This window comes from Salvelinus namaycush, chromosome 32 (assembly GCF_016432855.1).
Source record: "Salvelinus namaycush isolate Seneca chromosome 32, SaNama_1.0, whole genome shotgun sequence".
Lineage (NCBI taxonomy): Eukaryota > Metazoa > Chordata > Actinopteri > Salmoniformes > Salmonidae > Salvelinus > Salvelinus namaycush.
Window position 1 is genome coordinate 32,793,697 of NC_052338.1, and position 9,858 is coordinate 32,803,554.

At 41.1% G+C, this 9,858-nt stretch overlaps 1 protein-coding gene across 1 annotated transcript; it reads right to left on the reverse strand.

Annotated features, from left to right (window-relative positions):
- Positions 1-8,212: 8,212 nt before the first annotated feature.
- Positions 8,213-8,860, reverse strand: LOC120027099 (putative uncharacterized protein YHR217C). The gene has a single exon (XM_038971938.1). It carries the CDS (start codon positions 8,858-8,860, stop codon positions 8,213-8,215), a length of 648 nt encoding a protein of 215 aa, XP_038827866.1.
- Positions 8,861-9,858: the final 998 nt, after the last annotated feature.

Consider the following 9,858-nt stretch of genomic DNA (forward strand, 5'->3'; position numbering starts at 1 on the left):
ATTCAGTCTCATCTGAAAGTTGTAAATCCTTGATTATCTGCAAGAATCCTGGCTAACAAGTTGAATCAGCAATACAAAATTGGGTTTAATTATTTATTTACTAAATACCTAACTAATCACACAGAATCACACATATACAATTAAATCATAACTTGATCACAAATTACATCATACAGAAAAACGTCCCTAGCGGGCGGAATAGATATGACAGCTTGTCCTAGTGAAAGAGCGGGAGACTGGAACATAGGCGAGCTGTGCTATCGTAAATACAGTATCTTATGCATTCTAAATTACCGCCCATTTGAAAAGGAAAATGCAATAAATATTTACTCTGAGCTGCGCTTCAGTAGGTTGGTGGTAGATGGAAGACCGTATCGCCAACCCGAGTCCTCTGTCCTTTGGAGAATGTCTCTGGTAGTCACGGGATACGTTGGAGTAACGTTGTGTGTAGTAGACGGGATACTCGGACTGTCCTTCCTAACCTGCGTTTAGCTGTTGCTAACTCAACGGCTAGGAGATATCACTTCTGTAGTGAATACGCGTTCAAAGTTCATACCATTCACAATCAAAGTCCATGCTGATGTTGGCTTAGTTCTGTAGTTATTATCTGAACCATTCTGACACCGGATCGTCATCTGACACTGACACTGGGGGTCATAAAACCCCCACATCTTCAGACCCTTAGATCTCTCCTCATCTTTTGGGGTTGAGAGATAATCTGTAGGGTTGTGGTCTCCTGTAACCTGACCTGATCAGGACAGTCATGACACTACCGTTGTGACAATCGGTTGTCATAATGCTGCATCAAATGTACATTATCCCAGGGGCGTTAAGTAACGTAATTTATGTCTCTCTAATTGCCCTGAATACCTCTGTTGATCCTACAGCTATTGTATGCAGTAATTGTGTGCCTATGAACCAGAGTAATACTGTTAGCAGTGAGGCGGTGTGCCCTAGTAGGAAGTGCTTAACTCACAATGCACTATCAGCTCCTATATAAGTAACTTTAGCATGTCTACTTCTGATAAGCTTCCCAGGAAAGCATTAACTTCTACTTCATCACAATCCCGGATCCGGGAGCACCCCATCAGTAAAAAAGCTGACTAGCATAGCCTAGCATAGCGTCACAAGTAAATACTAGCATCTAAATATCATTAAATCACAAGTCCAAGACACCAGATGAAAGATACACATCTTGTGAATCCAGCCATCATTTCTGATTTTTAAAATGTTTTACAGGGAAGACACAATATGTATTTCTATTAGCTAACCACGATAGCAAAAGACACAACTTTTTTTTCCCACCATTTTTTTCCTGCATAGGTAGCTATCACAATTTCGACCAAATAAAGATATAAATAGTCACTAACCAAGAAACAACTTCATCAGATGACAGTCTGATAACATATTTATTGTATAGCATATGTTTTGTTAGAAAAATGTGCATATTTCAGGTATAAATCATAGTTTTACATTGCAGCCACCATCACAACTCTCACCAAAGCAACTAGAATAACTACAGAGACCAACGTGAATTACATAAATACTCATCATAAAACATTTATGAAAAATACACAGCGTACAGCAAATGAAAGACAAAGATCTTGTGAATCCAGCCAATATTTCAGATTTTTTAAGTGTTTTACAGCGAAAACACAATATAGCATTATATTAGCTTACTACAATAGCCAACCACACAACAGCATTGATTCAAGCCAACAATAGCGATAACGAATAAACCAGCAAAAGATATAAATTTCTTCAGATGACAGTCCTATAACATCATATTACACAATACATATAGAGTTTGTTCGAAAATGTGCATATTTAGCGGCACAAATCGTGGTTATACAATGAGAATAGTAGCCAAGCTGCCAACAAAATGTCGGGAGAAATCTTGGGAGAAGCACCTAATCTAATCATTAACTAATCATAAACTTGACTAAAAAATACAGGTTGGACAGCAAATGAAAGATACATTAGTTCTAAATGCAACCGCTGTGTTAGATTTTTAAAATTAACGTTACTACGACATACAGCGTGCGTTAAAGCGAGACCGCACCGAAATTAATGGCGGAATAGGAGTTTTACATTTTTCAACAGAACAACGAATTAACATCATAAATACTTCTTACTTTTTGATGAGCTTTCATCAGAATCTTGGGCAAGTTGTCCTTTGTCCAAAAGAACCGTTGCTCGGTTGTAGATTGTCGCCTTCAACTTTGGAATTAGCAGTAAACATTAGACATGTGGCCCAGACGTGCCCAACTCACTATAACTGCCTAGCACAGATCTGCCTAGCAACTCCATTCCAATTCTCACTATTTGCTGACATCTAGGGGAAGGCGTATGCAGTGCATTTCGACCAATAGAAGACATGCAAATTAATAAACTGACCCCAGAACAGCCTGCCTGATTTCAGATTTCTCACTTCCTCACAGGAAGTTTGCTCCAACTTGAGTTCTGTTTTACTCACAGATATAATTCAAACGGTTTTAGAAACTAGAGTGTTTTCTATCCAATAGTAATAATAATATGCATATTTTACGAGCAAGAATTGAGTACGAGGCAGTTTAATTTGGGAACGACATTTTTACAAAGTGAAAACAGCACCCCCTATTGAGAAAAGGTTAAAAACAATCAAGCGAAACAGAAAAGTGGTAAAAATATCCCATATTAACATGTGGAGCCTTAGAAACAAGGTCCATGAAGTCAATAACTTGCTTGTAACAGATGACATTCATATTCTGACTATCTCTGAAACTCACTTAGATAATACCTTTGATGATACAGTGGTAGCAATACACGGTTATAACATCTACTGAAAAGACAGAAATGCCAACGGGGGAGGTGTTGCGGTCTGTATTCAGAACCGTGTTCCTGTAGAGCTTAGAGACGATCTCATGTTAAATACTGTTGAAGTAATATGGCTACAGGTTCATCTGCCTCACCTAAAGCCCATTCTGGTGGGAAGATGCTATAGACCACCAAGTGCTAACAGTCAGTATCTGGATAACATGTGTAAAATGCTTGATAATGTATGTGATAACAGAGAAGTATATTTTCTGGGTGATTTAAATATTGACTGGCTCTCATCAAGCTGCCCACTCAGGAAAGTACTTCAAACTGTAAGCAGTTCTTACAACCTTGTTCAGGTTATCAGTTAACCTACCAGGGTATTTACAAACAGCACAGGAATTAAATCAGCAACATGTATTGACCACATCTTTACTAATGCTGTGGAAATGTGCTGTAAAGCCGTATCCAAATACATAGGAGGTAGTGATCACAATATAGTAGCCATATCTAGGAAAACCAAAGTTCCAAAGGCTGGGCCTAATATACAGTATTAGAGGTCATACAAGATGTTTTGTAGTGATTCCTATGTTGATGATGTAAATAATATTTGCTGGTCTGTGGTGTATAATGAGGAGCAACCAGACACTGCACTTGACACAGTTATAAAATTGCTTATCCCAGTTACTAATAAGCCATTAAGATAATGACTGTAAAAAAACGGTTCAGTCCCCTTGGATTGATGAGGAATTGAAACATGGTATGGTTGAGATGGATGAGGCAGAAGGAATGGCAAATATGTCTGGCAGCCGAATCGATTAGCAAAAGTACTGTAAATTGAGAAATCATGTGAATAAACTGAACTAAAATTAAAAAAATAAACTATACTTTGAAACAAAAATAAATGATATAAGTTTAGACACTCATTCTGAATTGTTAAGGTTTAGGATAGAGTAAAATATATATATATTTTGTCCACATCTGGGATCAACCTCTCAACCTTCTCATCCAGAGACATGAGATTACATCCGTCCACCTCCCCCATCCACAACACTCAAGCAAAACCTAAGACCACTTCATGGTAATAGGGCTCACTGTTGCCCCTAGTGGCCGGTTTTAAAGTAATTTCCTGACGTCCTCAGGACATGGATAGACTTTCAATTTCAACATCAATCTTGAACGATCTCCGTGCGGAATAAATGCATCCTAAAAATGGACGTCACCCAAAATGAGTTGATTGAAAAATAGAAACTATGAGATCATGTTGGGTTTGTGTGTACTAACCCTACAGCTGTATACTAAACCCTACAGTTGTGCACTAACCCTACAGCAGTATACTAAACCCTACAGCTGTATACTAAACCTACAGCTGTGTACTAACCCCTATAGTTGTGTCCTAAACCCTACAGCTGTGTCCTAAGCCCTACAGCTGTGTCCTAAGCCCTACAGCTGTGTACTAACCCCTATAGTTGTGTCCTAAACCCTACAGCTGTGTCCTAAGCCCTACAGCTGTATACTAAACCTACAGCTGTATACTAAACCCTACAGCTGTGTCCTAAACCCTACAGCTGTGTCCTAAACCCTACAGCTGTGTCCTAAACCCTACAGCTGTGTCCTAAACCCTACAGCTGTATACTACCCCTATAGTTGTGTCCTAAACCCTACAGCTGTGTCCTAAACCCTACAGCTGTGTCCTAAGCCCTACAGCTGTGTCCTAAGCCCTACAGCTGTGTACTAACCCCAGGGTGCATTTCAGTCTCCTCTGCACTTCTCCTCTTCGGGCTTTCGACCAGTCACACAGCCTGGATGCTTTCGACCAATCACACAGCCTGGATGCTTTCGACCAGTCACACAGCCTGGATGGGAGCAGAACAGGCTGCTGCATCATGTATGAACTGACATGTTGTTTCATTCCTTCCAGGGGTCCGAACACATTAACTTCTTATGGCTGCAGGGGCAGTATTGAGTAGCTTGGATGAAAGGTGCACAGAGGTGCCCAGAGTAAACGGCCTGCTCCTCAGTCGTAGTTGCTAATATATGCATATTATTACTCATTCAACGTTCTAGAGACTGTTGACATCTAGTGGAAGGCGTAGGAAGTGCAAACAGATCCATATCTTACAGGGATTTGAACAGGCGATGAGTTGAATATCGACCAGCCACAGAATTTCCACTTCCTGTTAAGAAGTTTGCCTGCCATATGAGTTCTGTTATACTCACAGACATAATTCAAACAGTTTTAGAAACTTCAGAGTGTTTTCTATCCAATAGTAATAATAATATGCATATATTAGCATCTGGGACAGAGTAGGAGGCAGTTAAATGTGGGCATGCTATTCATCCAAAGTGAAAATGCTGCCCCCTATCCCTAAAAAGTTAATTCTGCGTGGTATCAGGGTTAACCCCTCTGGGATTTTCGGGACGCTAGCGTCCCACCTCAACGACAGCCAGTGAAATTTCAGGGCGCCAAATTCAAAACAACAGAAGTCCCATAATTAAAATTCCTCAAACATACAAGTATTTTACACAATTTTTAAGATTAACTTGTTGTAAATCCAACCACAGTGTCCGATTTCAAAAGGCTTTACGACGAAAGCACACCAAACGATTATGTTAGGTCAGCACCTAGTCACAGAAAAACACAGCCATTTTTCCAGCCAAAGAGAAAAATCACAGAAATAGAGATAAAATGAATCACTAACCTTTGAAAGTTCATATTTATATCCAAAAATCTTAGTTTACATTGGCGCGTTATGTTCAGTAATTTTTTGTCTCCAAAACATCCGGTGATTTTGCAGAGAGCCACATCCATTTACAGAAATACTCATAATAAACATTGCTAAAAGATACAATTGTTATACATGGAATGATAGATGACTGATAGAAACTTCTATGCAACCGCTGTGTCAGATTTCAAAAAAACTTTACGGAAAAAGCACACCATGCAATAATCTGAGTACGCCGCTCAGACACAAAATCAAGCCAAACAGATATCCGCCATATTGTGCAGTCAACAGAAGTCAGAAATAGCATTATAAATATTCACTTACCTTTGATGATCTTCATCAGAATGCACTCCCAGGAATGGATTTTTTCTCAGCTTTTTGTCTGCCATTTGAGTTCTGTTATACTCACAGACATCATTCAAACAGTTTTAGAAACTTCAGAGTGTTTTCTATCCAAATCTACTAATTATATGCATATTCTAGCTTTTATGACTGAGTAGCAGGCAGTTTACTCTGGGCACCTTTTTATCCAAGCTACTCAATACTGCCCCCCAGTCCCAAAGAAGTTAATTCTGCATGGTATAAGGTATCAGGGTTAATTCTGCATGGTATAAGGGTTAATTCTGCGTGGTATCAGGGATAATTCTGCATGGTATAAGGGTTACTTCTGCGTGGTATAAGGGTTAATTCTGCGTGGTATAAGGGTTAATTCTGCGTGGTATAAGGGTTAATTCTGCATGGTATCAGGGTTAATTCTGCATGGTATAAGGGATAATTCTGCGTGGTATAAGGGATAATTCTGCGTGGTATAAGGGTTAATTCTGCATGGTATAAGGGTTAATTCTGCATGGTATAAGGGTTAATTCTGGGGAAGGCTTAAAACAAAATAATTAATAACGCCATCAACTATCATCAAGTATTTTCACAGCTTTTGAACTGTGGTAGCTCAGTGGTCTAAGCAACACGCCCTGTTCTAATGTCCAAATTATGCCTATTTCGAGTGATCAGGCTGCACAAACGTGAACACACACACACATAAAGTGGACACACGCACACAAGCAAGCACGCACGCATACATAGAAATACAAACACATCCTGAGGGTCGATACAACCCCCTCAGACAAAGGCAGCAGTGTGGAGATTGTTAGCGGCTGAGACAGCTGCCTTTTTAGCTGCAGGGCAAACAACTGCTACGAGGGATACAAACGAGGGGGAGGCAGGAGGGAGAAAAACAGGCTGAATTATCCATCGACTTCAGCTGCAACTGAAAACCCAACAGACGGTTGGTTATATGTGAAACATATGGTGAGTGTGACAAATATAGGCGAGAGTTGATTATCAGGCCTATTCATCAAAAAGGTCATGTGAGACAGATAGACGCTTTCACAAGTGTATAATGCACATGACATCACACACACACACACAGTTGATGACTTGTGGATATTGCAGGTAGGAGATAACTTTGAGGAATGTTCTGTCTAACCTTTAAAGCCTTAAAGGTTCTCAAGGTGAGAAAAAAAGGAATCAGCAGAAAAAGAGGGAGAGAGAGAGAGAGATAAAGATATACATTACCAATCAAAAGATTCGACATACCTATTCATTACAAGGTTTTTCTTTATTTTTACTATTTTCTGCATTGTAGAATAATAGTGAAGATATCAAAACTATTAAATAAAACAAATGGAATCATGTAGTAACCAAAAAAAAACTCAAAATATATTTCATATTTGAGATTATTCAAAGTAGCCACCCTTTGCCTTGATGACAGCCTTGCACACTCTTGGCATTCTCTCAACCAGCTTCATGAGTTAGTCACCTGGAATGCATTTCATTTAACAGGCGTGCTTTGTTAAAGTTAATTTGATTTGCAATCAGTTGTGTTGTGACAAGTAAGGGGGTAGTATACAAAAGATAGCCCTACTTGGTATAAGACCAAGTCCGTATTATTGAAAGGACCGACGCTGGAGATGAGAAGGAGGCAGTTGAACATTTAATGCGGAACAGACAAAGAGCAAGACAGGAACAGCGACAGCATGCGGATACACAACGACACTCAATGCAGCAGCGGTGAACAGAGCTGGGGAACTGACAAATATAGGGTAGGTAATAAACAGATGGGGGGGGGGCAGGTTTGTGTACTGATGGTGGCAGGAGTGCGGAATGCTGGGGAGCCTGGCGCCTTCGAGCTCCAGGGAGGGGGAACAGGAGCAGGCGTGACAATTATGGCAAGAACATCTCAAATAAGCGAAGAGAAACGACCGTCCATCATAACTCTAAGACATGAAGGTCAGCCAATCCGGAAAATTTGAAGAACTGAAAGTTTCTTCAAATGCAGTCAAAAAAAATTATCAGGCGCTATGATTTAATTGACTCTCATTGGGACCACACCAGAAAAGGAAGACCCAGAGTTCCCTCTGCTGCAGAGGATAAGTTCAGTAGAGTTAACTGCACCTATGATTGCAGCCCAAATACAGTGCCTTGCAAAAGTATTCATCCCCCTTGGCGTTTTTCCTATTTTGTTGCATTACAACCTGTAATTTAATGGATTTTTTAAAATAGATTGCATGTATTGGACATACACAAAATAGTTCAAATTGGTGAAGTGAAATGAAAAAAATTACTTGTTTCAAAAAATTCAAAAAAATTTAAAACTGAGAAGTGGTGCGTGCATAGGGTTGCTAACTTTCTCACTAACAAATAGTGCGGTGTGGGTAGTGCGGTGTGGGTAGTGCGGTGTGGGTATGGCGGTGTGGGTAGTGCGGTGTGGGTAGTGCGGTGTGGGTATGGCGGTGTGGGTATGGCGGTGTGGGTATGGCGGTGTGGGTAGTGCGGTGTGGGTAGTGCGGTGTGGGTATGGCGGTGTGGGTAGTGCGGTGTGGGTAGTGCGGTGTGGGTATGGCGGTGTGGGTAGTGCGGTGTGGGTAGTGCGGTGTGGGTATGGCGGTGTGGGTAGTGCGGTGTGGGTATGGCGGTGTGGGTATGGCGGTGTGGGTAGTGCGGTGTGGGTAGTGCGGTGTGGGTAGTGCGGTGTGGGTAGTGCGGTGTGGGTATGGCGGTGTGGGTATGGCGGTGTGGGTATGGCGGTGTGGGTATGGCGGTGTGGGTATGGCGGTGTGGGTAGTGCAGTGTGGGTAGTGCGGTGTGGGTAGTGCGGTGTGGGTAGTGCGGTGTGGGTAGTGCGGTGTGGGTATGGCGGTGTGGGTAGTGCGGTGTGGGTATGGCGGTGTGGGTAGTGCGGTGTGGGTAGTGCGGTGTGGGTAGTGCGGTGTGGGTATGGCGGTGTGGGTATGGCGGTGTGGGTATGGCGGTATGTGAATGAATTTACACTGTATATTCATATCCAATTGGAAAGGCAAAACATTTGTATATTCCATTTAGTCTATAGCATACCAAAACTGTATCATCATGTAAACTTATGTGAATATACCTCAAAATAAATGTTCAAACAAAATTACAATTTGGACCTTTACAGCAAAAATAAATAAAAAATTCAAATGCAAAAGAGGAAGAGGGGCATGAGTCACTCACCAAGTCTACTTATTTTTTGCTGCTCTTGACTGATTCAAGCAGTCCTTTGTCCTTTTGCATAGCCAGAGAGAATTCATTACATGACAAGTCACAGTACACAGATATTTGAAGTTCATTTTTGATTAGCTCTGTGCTGCATCTGTTTCTAGTCTGACCATTTAATTGTCATCAGGGAGAAAAATACTCTCCAAAAAGGTATTTGAGCCTGGCACACTGAGGACAAATGAGACAATCCTGAACATGTTGATCAAGTTGGCTTTCCCTAGGTTTTGGAAAACTGCCACCCACTTCTCCCTGGTGGATTTTGTGGTATCCTGTCTGGCTTTCTGTATTTCCTCCCAGCAAGCAAAAACTCTTCATAGAGTTTTAGTCAAAGCCCAGACTTCAATCCAAATGAGAATCTATGTCTTAAAATTGCTGTACATCAGCGGAACCCATCCAACTTGAAGGAGCTGGAGCAGTTTTGCCTTGAGGAATGGGCAAACATCCCAGTGGCTAGATGTGCCAAGCTGATAGAGACATACCCCAAGAGACTTGTAGCTGTAATTGCTGCAAAAGGTGGCTCTACGAAGTATTGACTTTGGGGGGGTGAATAGTTATGCACGCTCCAGTTCTGTTTTTTTGTCTTATTTCTTGTTTCTTTCACACAAAACATATTTTGCATCTTCAAATCAAATGATACAAACCCCCCATAAATCAATTTTAATTCCAGGTTGTAAGGCAACAAAATAGGAAAAATGACAAGGGGGGAGAATACTTTCGCAAGCCACAGTAAGTGCTTCACAGAGTTCTAGTGTCGTGTCTTTGC

Coding starts and splice junctions, on each gene's coding strand:
- LOC120027099 (XM_038971938.1), bottom strand. CDS start 8,860: ATGAATATACAGTGTAAATTCATTCACATACCGCCATACCCACACCGC.